The sequence below is a fragment of the Apium graveolens genome, chromosome 5 (assembly GCF_009905375.1).
Source record: "Apium graveolens cultivar Ventura chromosome 5, ASM990537v1, whole genome shotgun sequence".
NCBI lineage: Eukaryota > Viridiplantae > Streptophyta > Magnoliopsida > Apiales > Apiaceae > Apium > Apium graveolens.
The window spans coordinates 261,162,677-261,178,357 of record NC_133651.1 but is presented as its reverse complement, the minus strand read 5'-3'; the positions used below and the strand labels follow the sequence as shown (position 1 = coordinate 261,178,357).

Below are 15,681 nucleotides of genomic sequence, written 5' to 3'. Positions count from 1 at the left end.
TATTGATTCGAAATAAAACAACTACAGTGGTAAGAGAAACTTGCTGCCAAAGAAATAGAAACCATTTAGCAAGCAGGTGGATCTGAGCAAAACCTATGTGACTATTCTATACTTATTTTAGGATCATCGAGATTCATCTTTTATCTTCCTTTTCTTTCCATATATAGTATAGCACCATCCCGACACATAACGTGACCATATTGATTTATTACTATTCCGAGGCGGCACGAAAATTCTAAATTTTTCAAACATTTGGCCAAAAATACAAAACGTTCTTTTACACTCAAGTCGGTTTAATTGCGTCTTCTACATGTCACACTTTACGTGTGTGTATTGTATTGTATAGTATAGCTTTAATTACATAAAATCATTGTCTTTATCTAAAGCTTTTCCACCGATCCAAGTAAACTTGCCTACTAACTAATCAACACATCAATTTCTTATCCTCCACCTCTATATATATTCATAATACAATCTCACGCTTTGAGAGGTTACATCAAAACAAACGAGATGAATTATATCGAACAACAACAAGAAGGTTCGTTCACAGAAGACAACTACGAGATCCTCGCAGCTCATTCAGATGCATCAATTACTTCTAAGCCCAACACCGGAACAATTAGAGCCGGGGAGCATGACGTCATCAAGAACTGTCTTGTTATGGGTATGGGAAAGCTTGGGCAGCACGTAAAAGTTGTGGCGGTTCGTAAGAAGTCATTTTCCGGTTTATCGGGTCAAGGCAGGCTACAAAGTTTTCGAGTTTTTTCCGAGGCGGTTTCGAGAAAAACCGGGGGTAATCCTAATGTCAAATTTGCATGGTACGGTGGTTCGAAGAAAGAGATTTGTGATGTAATTTCTCACGGGTTTGCATATGTTAATTCGCCTGCTAATGGAGATTTATACGGACGGGGAGTGTATCTGTCTCCTGCTAAATTTCCTTTTGACAGGTTAGCAACGATTTTAATTTATAATCTTTCGGATTTTAATCTTCGATTCATACTAATTTAAGAGTTTGTTACATATTTACATGTACTTGTTCTAGTTAAAATACGAATAACTCAATAATAAATGTGACAACTGACAAATGAGGTGTTTTGTGACCAGCATTGTGATCATTTTGTCCTTGTGAGCAACGAACTTGTTTATTATGATATTATCTTAGAAGCTGAAACGAGCCATGGAAAACTCATTTCTCCACTGGCTCGACTAAATTTTTGATAGTTTTATTTCCTACTTACTAGTTACATCTCTTTTTTTTTTTTCTCTTTCTGAAATTTCAGTTTATAATAGTAATATTATCATCTTATGAATTGGAATGCTTAAATAGAGATACCTCTATTTAAGTTAATTATGAGTGTGGTATATATCTAATAACTGTTAGTATTTTGCAGTGTATCATCATCAGATGTTGATGAGAGTGGGTTGAGACACATTTTATTGTGTCGTGTTATACTGGGAAAAATGGAACAGATATGTGCTGGTTCGGAGCAGTCTCAACCTAGTTCGGAGGAGTTTGATACTGGTGTGGATAATTTGGATGAACCCAAGAAGTACATTGTGTGGAGTTGTTACATGAACACTCACATTCTTCCCTGTTTCCTTATTAGTTTCAAGGCGCCTTCACTGACTGGTATATATTGTTTAACAACTTTTGTTATTTTTTGTTGATTTTGAGATTCAATGCTCTAATTTCATGTCTTATGTTTTATCTTAAGGTTCACCCAGGAGTATGCAGGGACCTGCTTTGATACCTAAGTCGCCTTACATGAGCTTTCCCAAACTAATGTCGAATCTTCAAACATATTTAGCACCTTCACAAATGGTTTTGATTGCCAGATGCCACACTGCATTTCTGGTATGACCATTTTCCTTGAAATATCTTAATTGTCACAAATGTTGGTGCATGGAATACATAGCTGAGATGTTTTTCTTTTTTTTTTTTTCTAATTGTTTTGTAATAGGCAAACAAGTTTACGAGGAACCAACTGGTAAGGACGGTGAGGCAAATTGCTGGAGACAATCTATTGAAGGCAGTGATTAAATCAAGCAGAAACAAGGTATAAGTCTATCCTCACAAAAGTTTGATTTTCACTTCATATGAGAAATTTTATCTCATTTAGACCCTCTATGTTACTTGGGCTGCCTCTGGCACTCTGCAAGTAATCTTTAAGTATACCCCGGTTTTGTCACCAATTTAACTAAGTAGACATCAACAGTGCAGTTGCTTTGTGGCTTTACTCCCTCTACTGTTCTTGAATACCTAAAAAAAATCTAAGATATTGAAAAAAAATTGTAGTATATATCGAGAAACAAATGTGTGATTGCTTTACAATAGATGATAATTTATAAACTATAGTACACTTGCCTGACTACAAGTTTCTGAACTTCCACGGTAGGACTAGGAAGTAGTTCATAACTAAATTCAGATTTCTTTTATATATAGTGGCATGCAAATAGTAACATGTTCCGTAGACGATAGCAGAACTGCCAGTATCACTGATCATGTGTGATACTCATTTGATGTATCCTTTAAGAACCTCAAAATGAACCCCTTGAATCTCTCTTCCGATGCAGGAAAGACCATATCCCCTCTGTTCCCTTTGATGGATAGCTTAGTTGGCACCAACAAAACTTTAGTTATCCGATCGTGTTTATATTTTATTCAGACATAGATTATATCATCTTTGTAGATACACTTGGTTTGTATTCACTCTTAATTTTTAGAATTACTACTGTTTTGCATAAACTAAACCTTAATATGTATGTTCTGATATGCAGAGTTTTGAGGCTAAGAACATTGGAATTTCTGGAGCCACAGCAACAGATGCAGGCAGCTAAGGAAGGATGGGTAGTTAGAGTAGCTCGGAATTTGTAATTGTACTAGAATTGTTACATAGAACATCTAGGTGAAGAGATCTTAGACAAGTTGTACTAGAATTGTTGCAGAAAAGTAACGGTTACAACTTATATAGCCTACTAACAGATGCAATGTAAACTTAATTGACTATACATCATTGTCGCTCGCAGTTGGCATCTCATGTGTTGACTCTATCTTTCTATTTATTTACCTACATATATACTGGATGGTTTTATGATTACTACTCATGCTTAAGACTGTTAGCTATTTTTTTCATAGGCTTAATGACATTTTCAGCCTTGAGGTTTGCACCCGTGCACCCATAAACCCTTTCAGCCTTGAGGTTTGCACCCGTGCACCCATAAACCCTTTATATTTAAAGTCATACTCTTTCGCCCCCGGTATCAAAAACATACCTTTTAACCCTTGGGCCGAGTTGGGCCTTATTAACGTTACAGAGCAGCCTAAATCGGCTGGGTTAATTCAGTTTTTTAACACCCGATATTCCGACACTGTAAGTATAGAACATAAAATCCCTTATCTTTTCGTCTCCTTCAACTCTCTCACTTTCATCTAACCTTTTTTATTCTAATTTTCATCTGATCAACGGCGTTTACTGGTCTGAAATCATGGGCGATGCAGATGAACTCTCTACTGGTATGATTTCTTAAACTATCATTCTGATTTTTAATTGATCGTCTTTATTTTTGTATGAGTTAGCCTTTAATGTTACTTATCTTGTTAAATATTAGATGGTTTTGTGTATATATGAAGTATATTGATGTTGCATGTTGTGATAATTATGTGGGTGTTTTTGTAGAGACTTAATTATGTATCCACGCTGTTAAATGTGCTTATACTTGATTTATTTTGCAATTGAAGGTGATGGTATTATAAATTTGACCTTATATCATGGTGGGAGGTTAAAATGGGAACCACGAACTGAATATATTGGTGGTCGAGTGACACTGTACTATTTTGAATCTGAAGGGGAATTGACTCATGATAATTTGAGAGCTCGAACTAAAGCTATAGGTCATAGTGGACTATTTTGTATGTACTATAGGAATCCTAGTAAGGATTTGGAAAATGGTCTGATTCTAATGTAGAGTCCTTTCAGAATGCCATGAACATTGTCAAGGAGGAAAATGTAGGAGCTTGGCAATGGCTAACAAATGTGTCTTTCCATCACTGGACAAGGTCTCATTTTAAGACTGATACCAAATATGATCTTCTGTTGAACAACATGTGTGAGTCCTTCAATAGATGCATTTTATGGGCTAGGGATCAGGGTATACTAGTGATGCTTGAAATGATAAGAGAGTACATGATGAATAGATTGCAGAGTAAAAGAGAAGAATTAAATGGTTGGGATGATAGGAAATTTACACCAAAAATCTATAAGTTGCTAGATAAATTTAAGAAATGGAGTGGAGGCTGTTATAGTTCATATGCTGGGTATGATGAATTTGAAGTTACAACTGTTAATGGCTCTAAGTTTGCTGTTCACATAGGCAATAGAACATGTGGATGTAGAAGATGGGACCTTACTGGGATCCATTGTCACCATGCTATAAGTTGTCTGAATAGGTTAGGTTACAATGTAGAGGATTATGTGGACCAACTGTATTCAACCAATGCATACAAAAAGGCTTACTCTGGAATAATTTACCGTATGAATGGACATAAGCATTGAACAAAATCTGGTTTGGTGCTAAAACCACCTATTGTTCAGAAGCAACCAGGGAGACCCAAAAAAAGAAGAAGAGCTGAACCAATAGAAACCCAAGTAATTGTACATGATGGAGTGACAAAATTAAGCAGGACTACTCAGATGACTGTGAGTTAATGCTTACTTTCAAAACTTGAAATTTTAATTCAAATGTTAGATTTAGACTAATTTTATTATATTCAAATGTAGATGTGGGAAGTGTAAGAAAGCAGGGCATAACAAAAGAACATGCCCTGATCTTAACCCTGAGGCATCAAGTTCTGCACAGCCAACGATTCAAGCACCTGATGAGGATAATGCCAATGAAGATGGAGAAACAAATGCCACCACTTGTGAAGCAATTCAAGACCATAATTGGGAAAACAAAGCTGAAATCTGCACCTTTCCTCTCTCATGGGAAAAATGTCATAACTTCAGGGGCTTTGAGAGCTGCTATTGAGGTAACAAGTAATAATTTGAGGAATGATGCCAAGGCAAAACAATCAGGAAAAGGGAAGGACAAGGACACTTGAAGAATGCTCTTTTGTTTAAGTTGATCTTGTTCAATTTCAGACATTAAGCAGTGCTTTTGTTTACTTTTAAAGATCTGATTTCTTTTGTTATGATGTGTTGCAAAACTGAACTGCAGCTTTTGATTTCACTTTGGTATGCTTAATTTAAGTTTGAAACTTTGATATGGGCTTAATTTTCTTGTCATTCAATCATACTTGCATTACATGCATCTGTAGTACATAGGTAAGAAATTTAACAAAATTAAACTATTTCATTTTGTCTCTTCACTACAACCTCCCCATCATTCTTCATCATCAGTACAAAGATTAACAACATGAACACAGTGAAAGAGATGTGTCCTAAGTCCAATCATGTATGATGATTTAGGAATAACTTTTATGTAATATGTTTTGATTTCATTGATATTAATAAAAGATTTATTTTGCTTTTATTGCGGGCTTTATCTATTTAAGTGTTTAAATAAGATATACCATAGTTTAGAGTAAAGTTTTTTATGGATTATGATGAGATCATAATAATGAGACCTAAAAGATGATAACTCTAAAATTAAATATTTTCTGGTCGTAGGATTACTAACTTGTAATTAGTAATCCGCAAAGATCGGTACATACTATGCTTGCTTCATTATGATGGATGTCTGTTCTCATAGACATTTGTGTGGTGACACTATAGCTAGTATGTAGGTGCTTATTATAGAATAAGTTCACTGAACATGACTCACACAGCTGAACAACTGATGGAGTTCACTCACGTGTCAGTAGTTGTTCACATAGTGATAGTTGTACAAGTATCCTTAGACTTGAGGTCATCATAGTCATCTTGTGTACACTGAATTATGTTTTGGTTTAGTTCTTAGTCTCCAGGGACAATTATAAGGGCTCTACTGGGTATAGGAATTTGTACACGATGATAGTGTATGATCAATAAAGGATCTACCCCTTCCAGTGAAGGAAGAGAATGTTCAATGCTGATCCACTTATGCTAGTTCAGGAATCTCTGGCCAGAGTGAATGAAATTAGAAAGGAGTTTCTAATTTACATTAAATAGAACTAAGCATAGTGAATGGGAAAGCAAATGATTAAATAAGATAGGCTTGCCACAAGTTCCATGCCTTGTATTTAATCATGACATTGCAGGGTAGAAGGAATTGATTGTACGGTAACTACTCACTGAATAGGTTCTTGGTATTCCAAGCAGTGAATTCGTATTATCCGGATAGTCGCGATATGCTGAGAAGTATCCCTCACGATGTAGAATAAATATGATTAATTTATTAATTAATCATATTTAATGAATTAGAGAATTTATATAAATAATGATAAAATAGTTTTATTATTATTTATTTCTACTACCGGCTTAATATTGAACCTAAAGGGTCACACCATAAAAGAGAATGATTTAATGGTGGAGGAATTAATTAATAATGGCTGGTAATTATTTATTTATGAAATAAATAATTAATTAGCTGATTTAATAATTGATTAAATGAGATCTAATTAATTCTCAATATTATTAATTAAGAATTTAATTTTGGAAATTAAATCAAGTGAGAGAATTATTTTTCTAATATGTTTATAAAAAGGATTAATGATTAAAAGGTGTTTTAGTTATTAGTTAATTGGTTAATAAGAATAATCAATTAAAGGGTTAATAATAATAATATTTTATGGAAAATTTTCAGCTGAAAATTTTGCCTATAAATATACTATTATAAACCCTATTTGCCTCAACCCAAATAATTAACCCTAATTCTAAAGTAGAACAAGAGGGTGACAACTAATTCTCTCAACTTCTTCCTCCTCCATCACATTGTACTCTTGGTGGATACCGGTGGAGTGCTTCACACTTGAGGAGCAACTGCTAGGGATTTTCGTTCATCGTTCTTGGATCGCTATTAAAGACCTCCATCTTTCCATTAACGTAAAGCTTCTTAAGGTAAACATACTGAACTACGAATTAAATATTATTTTTCGCATGGATCCTGCGGAGGGTTTCATTTTTTTAAGATTTAAATTTACGTTTTCGTTGCGTTTATGTGCTAAAACCCTTCAATGGCATCAGAGATACTTGCGAAAAGTTTTTAATTCGTTTATGTGTTTAACTGTTTTCGATATATGAGCATGTACGTGATTCGCCATGATTTGATGTTGATATAATATGCTTATATATGTATGGTTTTGAGTATATGATATTCATGTGAATTGTATAATCATAAGATGATTATGTAATCTGTATATATACTGATATATACATGATTTATGTTTGTTCTAATTATGAGAATCATATTAGATAAGGATTCTGAATTGGCTGCTGCAGATTTGCTGAAATCTGGGTCTGGTGTCCGATTTACGCAAACGAATACCCTATTCCATAGGTAAACGAGCGTCTGAACAAACCTGATAGCTAAAGCTATCAACGACTCCTCTGTAATGCGTTTCACGTCGTTTACTGCCCGTAAACAGTAATTCTTGTTTTTCTGATTTGATTCTGATTTTTCTGATTTTTGTCATATTTTTTTTTATGATTAGATCATGGATAATATGATATGTTAAGATCAGATTATGTGTTTTAACATGCTTTTATGTGTTGTATGAGCATGGTGGATAGTTATAACCTTTCGACCTTAGTGTAATGGTTTTGGTTTTGGTTTTAAATACGACTTGCATGTCGTCAATCTTTGTAATCATAAATCTCGAATGTAACTCGAGTTATTCTTGTAAGTTCATTAGATTAGTTTTACTTTCAATCTATGTAATGTAATTGAACACTCAAGAAGGCTATCCAATGGAGGTGATACAAAGAAGAAGACGAGGCATACAAGAAGTCTAAACAAAGAAGAAGATTTATGTAATAAGTAGTTATATTTATTTCCATCACCATATTAGATTGACCTTGATCTTTATCATGAGCTTGATAAAGATCACATAGGATGGGGCCATAACCAAACACATTTACTTTATTGCACTTTACATTTACTTGTTTATTTAATTTTATATATGAGATATATGCTATGTTTGCCATGCGATGATAGATTTAGGTGAACTTAAATCAATATAAGGCGTGCTCTAGAAAATCTAGAATATGAATTGTTTCTTGCCTTAACAATAATATTATGAATACAACAATGAGATTCTTGTGTTTATGAAACACGTAATTAAATATGAATTTTCAATATTGAGAGAAAGGATGATTCTGTCAAAAGCAGATTTCTTTCTGTAAGAAAGGGGTATTAAGTGACGCCTCTTGACAATGCTCCCCCCGATCTGGGAATCATCTGATTATCGATTATTGATTTGAAATATTTAATTTAAAAGGAAGAATCTCTTTATAATATGATTATGATTGTAACATAATATAATCCCTTTAAAATTAAATAATATCAAGTAGTAATTGGCCAATGACACAACGGGCTTGTGTCGGTCATAGCCTTCCAACATGGTAGAAAATGGTTCTTATTTTTAAATCATTGTCGTTTCATGCTACAACCGAGGGCTTTGATTTCGAAATAAGAAATACTTGTCTATTACATAGAGATGTGTACATTGAATTAGAATCTAAAGGTCGTTACGTGCTACAGCCGTGGGTCGTTGGAGTCTGATTCAATTATACGAAATGTTGGGTTAGACTTGACTTGGAATATTGAGTTTGTCGTGCTACAGCCGTGACTCAATTATTCAAGAGGCTAAAGTTTTATTAGGGAATAACATAAGATGTAATTGACAAGAGTTGTCTGCCTATTGAACATCACATGACATTTTGTGCTACAGCCGAGGTTGTGTGATGGAATGTAGGATCCCTATTCCCACTAGCATTATGAATGCTTAATTTTTACTTAGGGGTTGTATAAATTAGATAAACTAGTGGGAGCCACTTATGAATAAAGACCCGATTCATATAGTGTCTTGAAATAAAATTGAATATTTGCTAAGTGTTGTTATGTGTTCATCATTTACAGATTTACTATATTCGTTATGTCTTCTGCACTATCACTCCGGAGTATACTAGATGCTCACAAGTTGACTGGTCCTAATTTTGATGACTGGCTTCGAAACTTGAGAATTTTTCTCAGGGTTGAGAAGTTGGAATATGTGCTTGACTCACCTAAGCCTACTGAACCTGCTAGCGATGCACATAATGATGAACATGTTGTGCATCGTAAGTGGATAGATGATGCAAATGTTGTTAAATGCATCATGCTAGCTTCCATGAACATTGAGCTACAGAAGCAACATTAGCATATGGATGCTCAAACTATCATTATGCATCTACAAGAGTTGCATGATGTGGCAGGGAGAATAGCTCGATATGAGATATCGAAGGAACTGTTCGGTTGTAGGATGTCTGAGGGATCATCTGTGAATGACCATGTACTTAAGATGATCAATTTGATTGAACTTCTTGGACAACTTGGTTTTGCCATGGATGGGGAGCTGAGCCAAGACTTGGTCTTGCAATCACTTCCGAGTTCGTTCTCGCAGTTTGTTGTGAACTTTCACATGAATAAGCTGGATGTCAGCCTGCCTGAACTCCACAACATGTTGAAGACCGCAGAATCGAATTTCCCCCTAAGAAGAGTTCTGTTCTTCTAATTGGTGAAGGTTCCAATCCTAAGAAAAGGAAGAAGAACCCTTCCAAGAAGAAGAAAGTAGGTGAGAAAAAGCCGGTTCCACCAAAAGCTGAAGACCCCAAGAGCAAAGCTGTTTGCTTTTACTATAACAAGGCGGGGCACTGGAAGAGGAACTGCAAGGTTTACCTTGCAGAATTGAAGAAGAAGAAGGGTAGTGAGACTACCGCTTCTGATTCAGGTATGTTCATGATCGAAGTTAATATGTCACTAAGTCAAATTTCTACTTGGGTATTAGATACCGCCTGTGGTTCTCATATTTGCAATTCGTTGCAGGGACTAAGGAGAAGTAGGACTCTTGAAGAAGAGGAGGTGATTTTACGGATGGGAAATGGAGCAAGAGTTGCTGCTGAAGCTGTAGGATCATTTCATTTACATATGCCTACGGGCAAGACTATTGTTCGAAATAATTGTTATTTTGTTCCCTCGATTGTGAGGAATATTATTTCTATTCCATGTTAGACTTGGCTGGATTTTCGTTTGTTATTCAGAATAATAAATGTTCAATTCTTAGAGATAACGTTCTTTATGGAAGTGGTATTTAAACAATGGTCTGTATGTATGTGACGTAGAGCATAATTTACTACAAATTGAACATACTTATAAAAGAAAAAGGGATGATGAAAATCTCACTTTCTTGTGGCACTGCGGACTTGGTCATATTAGTGAAAATAGACTGTGGACATTGCATAAGGAAGGGTTACTTGACCCCTTTGATTTTGAATCATATCCTACATGCGAGTCTTGTCTATTGGGTAAAATGACCAAATCTCCATTTAGTGGACATGGAGAGAGGGCTGCAGATTTGCTAGGATTGGTACATACAGATGTATGTGGACCAATGTCTACGCAAGCCATGGGTGGATTTTCATACTTCATTGCTTTCATAGATGATCGATCTAGATTCAGATATGTGTATTTGATGAAACACAAGTCTGAAGCCTTTGAAAAGTTCAAAGAATATAAGTATGAAGTGGAGAAACAAACCAAACATAGTATTATAACTCTTCGATCAGATCGAGGTGGTGAATACTTGAATGGAGAGTTTCTAGCTTATCTCAAAGAAAATGGTATAGTCTCCCAGTGGACTCCTCCTATACTCCACAGTTGAATGGGGTATCTGAAAGGAGAAATCGAACTTTGTTAGACATGGTTCGGTCCATGATGAGCTATGTGAATCTTCCAGTATTCCTGTGGGGTTATGCATTGGAAACCTCAGCATATTTACTGAATAAGGTGCCTTCCAAATATGTTCCTCAAACTCCATATGAGATATGGAAAGAAAGGAAACTGAGTCTTAAACACGTTAAGATTTGGGGATGTCCAGCTTATGTCAAGAAAGTTGACCCAGATAAGCTGGAATCTCGATATGTAAAATGTAATTTTGTGGGATATCCTAAAGAGACTTTAGGGTATTACTTTTACACCAATCATCGGGTGTTTGTCTCCAGAAATGCTACCTTCTTGGAAAAGCAGTTTATCCTTGAAGGAAACAGTGGGAGCAAACTTGAACTTGATGAAGTTCAAGAAGCACAAACTACTACGGATCAAGTGGAAACACCTGTTCAGACTGAACAACCTTCCGTGGAACAGCCCATTCGTAGGTCAGGGAGAGTGTCTCGCCAACTGAGAGGTATTATGGCCTTGTCATTGAGAATGACAATGAGTTGTCAATCATTGATGATGATTACCCTGTGACCTATAATGAGGCTATGAGTAGTGTTGACTCAGAGAAATGGCATAGTGCCATGAAATTCGAAATGGAATCTATGTATACCAACCAAGTATGGACTCTGGTTGAGGCGCCTGAAGGTGTTAAGCCTATTGGGTGCAAATGGGTATACAAAAGAAAGATTGGAGCAGATGGGCATGTGGAGACCTATAAGGCCAGGCTCGTGGCAAAAGGATTCAGACAAAGGCAAGGGATTGACTTTGATGAAACTTTTTTTCCTGTAGCCCTGTTAAAATCAATTCGGATTTTGCTTGCGATTGGTGCTTACTACGACTATGAGATCTGGCAAATGGATGTGAAAACGGCCTTCCTCAATCGGAAACTTGAAGAGGAAGTGTATATGACATAGCCAGAGGGTTTTCTTTCCAAGGGAAATGAGCACCTAGTGTGTAAGCTGCTGCAAACCATATATGGTTTAAAGCAAGCTTCTCGTAGATGGAACATCCTTTTTGATGAGACAATCAAAGAGTTTAGTTTTATCAAAAACATAGATGAACCATGTGTCTACAAAAAGGTTAGTGGGAGCGCGGTAATATTTCTTGCATTGTATTGAAAGAGGAGACGTCAAGAGAGTTGACACACATAACAACGTAGCAGACCCACTCACAAAGCCACTTTCTCAGAGTCACTTTGATCGTCATAAAGACAAGATGTGTATTAGATACCAGAGTGATTGGCTTTAGTACAAGTGGGAGATTGAAAGAGATGTGTCCTAAGTCCAATCATGTATGATGATTTAGGAATAACTTTTATGTAATCTATTTTGATTTCATTGATATTAATAAAAGACTTGTTTTGGTTTTATTGCGGGCTTTATCTATTTAAGTGTTTAAATAAGATATACCATAGTTTAGAGTAAATTTTTTTTATGAATTATGATGAGATCATAATAATGAGACCTAAAAGATGATAACTCTAAACTTAAATATTTCCTGGTCATAGGATTAGTAACTGGTAATTAGTAATCCGCAAAGATCGGTACATACTATGCTTGCTTCATTATGAAGGATATATGTTCTCATAGACATTTGTGCGGTGACACTATAGCTAGTATGTAGGTGCTTATTATAGAATAAGTTCACTGAACATGACTCACACAGCTGAACAACTGATGGAGTTCACTCACGTGTCAGCAGTTGTTCATATAGTGATAGTTGTACAAGTATCCTTAGACTTGAGGTCATCATAGTCATCTTGTGTACACTGAATTATGCTTTGGTTTAGTTCTTAGTCTCCAGGGACAATTATAAGGGCTCTACTGGGCATAGAAATTTGTATACGAAGATAGTGTATGATCAATAAAGGATCTACCCCTTCCAGTGAAGGAAGAGAATGTTCAATGCTGATCCACTTATGCTAGTTCAGGAATCTCTGGCCAGAGTGAATGAAATTAGAAAGGAGTTTCTAGTTTGCATTAAATAGAACTAAGCATAGTGAATGGGAAACAAATGATTAAATAAGATAGACTTGACACAAGTTTCATGCCTTGTATTTAATCGTGACATTGCAGGGTAGAAGGAATTGATTGTACGGTAACTACTCACTGAATAGGTTCTTGGTATTCTAAGTAGTGAATTCGTATTATCCGGATAGTCGCGATATGCTGAGAAGTATCCCTCACGATGTAGAATAAATATGATTAATTTATTAATTAATCATATTTAATGAATTAGAGAATTTATATAAATAATGATAAAATAGTTTTATTATTATTTATTTCTACTACCGGCTTAATATTGAACCTACAGGGTCACACCATAAAAGAGAATGATTTAATGGTGGAGGAATTAATTAATAATGGTTGGTAATTATTTATTTGTGAAATAAATAATTAATTAGCATATTTAATAATTTATTAAATGAGATTTAATTAATTCTTAATATTATTAATTAAGAATTTAATTTTGGAAATTAAATCAAGTGAGAGAATTATTTTTCTAAAGTGTTTCGAAAAGGGATTAATGATTAAAATGTGTTTTAATTATTAGTTAATTGGTTAATAGGAATAATCAATTAAAGGGTTAATAATAATAATATTTTATGGAAAATTTTTAGCTGGAAATTTTGCCTATAAATATACTATTATAAACCCTATTTGCCTCAACCCAAATAATTAACCCTAATTCTAAAGTAGAACAAAAGGGTGGCAACTAATTATCTCAACCTCTTCCTCCTCCATCACATTGAACTATTGGTGGATACCGGTGGAGTGCTTCACACTTGAGGAGCAGCTGCTAGGGATTTTCGTTCATCGTTCTTGGATCGCTATTAAAGACCTCCATCTTTCCATTAACGTAAAGCTTCTTAAGGTAAACATACTGAACTACGAATTAAATATTATTTTTCGCATGGATCCTGCAGAGGGTTTCGTTTTTTTTTTAAGATTTAAATTTACGTTTTCGTTGCGTTTATGTGCTAAAACCCTTCACACAGTAACATAAACAAATACAATCCTTCCTCGTTTTGTTTTCATTCCAGCAACAACAACTTCAAGTTTCTCCGCTTCCTCTTCTAGCTTTTCAATTCTCCTTAATAGTCCTGGAATTATCATTCTTGATCTTTGACACATTGGGGGGTCAAACCACAAATGGAAGTTACAAGCATTACTTCTTTGTTCCTACAAATAAAAGTATTAAGCACACAAAATATATCACAAACTACTACTAATTATATCACACAATTTACCATATATCGAAAGCAACCCCAAAACCTTCTTCCCGGATTAGCATCGGTCCATGAAGTTCTCAATATGGCAGCTCTTCTACACCAACAATGGGGATCCATGTTCTGTGTATTTCAAGAATGAGAAGCTGTTTGCTATAATTTACCATCTATATTTATATATAACTACAAGGGTTGCTGTTGGCGGGAGAGTGTTATCTGTTTTAGGAGGGAAAAATAGAAAATTTCTGCCCAAAATACCCCAGCCAGATTCCAACGTTAAAGCGGCCCAACTCTGCCCAAGGGTTAAAAGGTATATTTTGGATACCGGGGGGCGAAAAGGTATGACTTTAAACATAAAGGGTTTATGGGTGCACGGGTGCAAACCTCAAGGATGAAAAGGTCATTAAGCCTTTTTCATATTGAATTACATGGGATACTATAATTTTCACTCTTGGAAAATTTAAGATTAAATAGAATTTTATAAGTATGTTTATTTGAACTTTGGAGGGCTCCAGCTGTTGGTACTTGGTAACAAAATATATATTATGGTTTTAAACTGTTAAATAGCGTAAACGAAAAGCTCTACTTCGTTTACTTAAATCTTTAAAAATATTCTAAAATTACACATTATTTAATGAATCATACTCGTACAAATATGACATCTTGCAAAAATGTTACTTTTTTTAATTGAAAATATGTCATGTTTTTTAGCTTTTATCAAAAATACCATTTGCAAAATCCACAGATCTCTTCAGTTCTGTACAATTGCGATTTTTCTTTGGAGGATTCTTTATTCGTGATCATGAATTTATCATGCATACTAATTCTCTTGCCGGATTATTAGTAATCAATTAATAAGGTTGATCTCATATGTGATAGTACATATAGCTCCTGCAACCCGCAAGCCCAACCTTGAGAAATCCCAGCACGTGAGACACTGGCCCAAGCACATGACGGGGACAACTGTCACACATCAATCATGGGAATAATCAAGGCACGTGTCAGAGGATCCTCAGAACATTCCTCAGCCAGTCCCGCGCTAACACGTGTAAAGCATCCACTCCAGCCAGGTGTCCTCTGCTCCCAGAACCAATGGCTACGATTTAAAGGTACCAACCCCAAAACCCTATCCTTGGGCTATAAATAGCCCAAGAAGGTAAGGTTTTGAGGTTAATCACTCTCTCACACTCATATACACACACAACCACCCTTCATTCATATATTTCTTCATCTTCCCCAAAAGTGAGTTCTTACTCTCACACCGGAGGCGCCGCGGGACCCAAACCCCCCTTCTGGTGTTGTTTTGTAGGAACCCCACCACAGCGGCGAAAGATCCAGGCACGGTGTCGAAGGAGCAGCCCCGCCACCAGGAGTTATCATTTGGCGCTAGAAGGAGGGGCGGATATCCTTGGGTCTCGGAGCCCCTGGATTCACATTCATCAGCAAGCTCTTAAAAGAGTCCATTTATTTAACTTGTAAGAACCCAAGCAACCAAGCCCTCCCATAAACATGAATGTTGTTAATTTAAGCCACGTTTGTGTGTGCTATTGTTAGTTTTG

The 15,681-nt window shown here is 35.6% G+C and overlaps 1 protein-coding gene across 1 annotated transcript; it reads left to right on the top strand.

Moving 5' to 3' along the window:
* Window positions 1-376: 376 nt before the first annotated feature.
* LOC141725125 (putative inactive poly [ADP-ribose] polymerase SRO2) lies at window positions 377-3,095 on the top strand. Its single transcript, XM_074527543.1, has 5 exons — window positions 377-947; window positions 1,392-1,630; window positions 1,716-1,855; window positions 1,962-2,057; window positions 2,779-3,095. The coding sequence occupies exons 1-5, from the start codon at window positions 511-513 to the stop codon at window positions 2,836-2,838; spliced, it is 972 nt and encodes a 323-aa protein (XP_074383644.1). The 5' UTR covers window positions 377-510; the 3' UTR covers window positions 2,839-3,095.
* The last annotated feature ends 12,586 nt before the right edge of the window (window positions 3,096-15,681 follow it).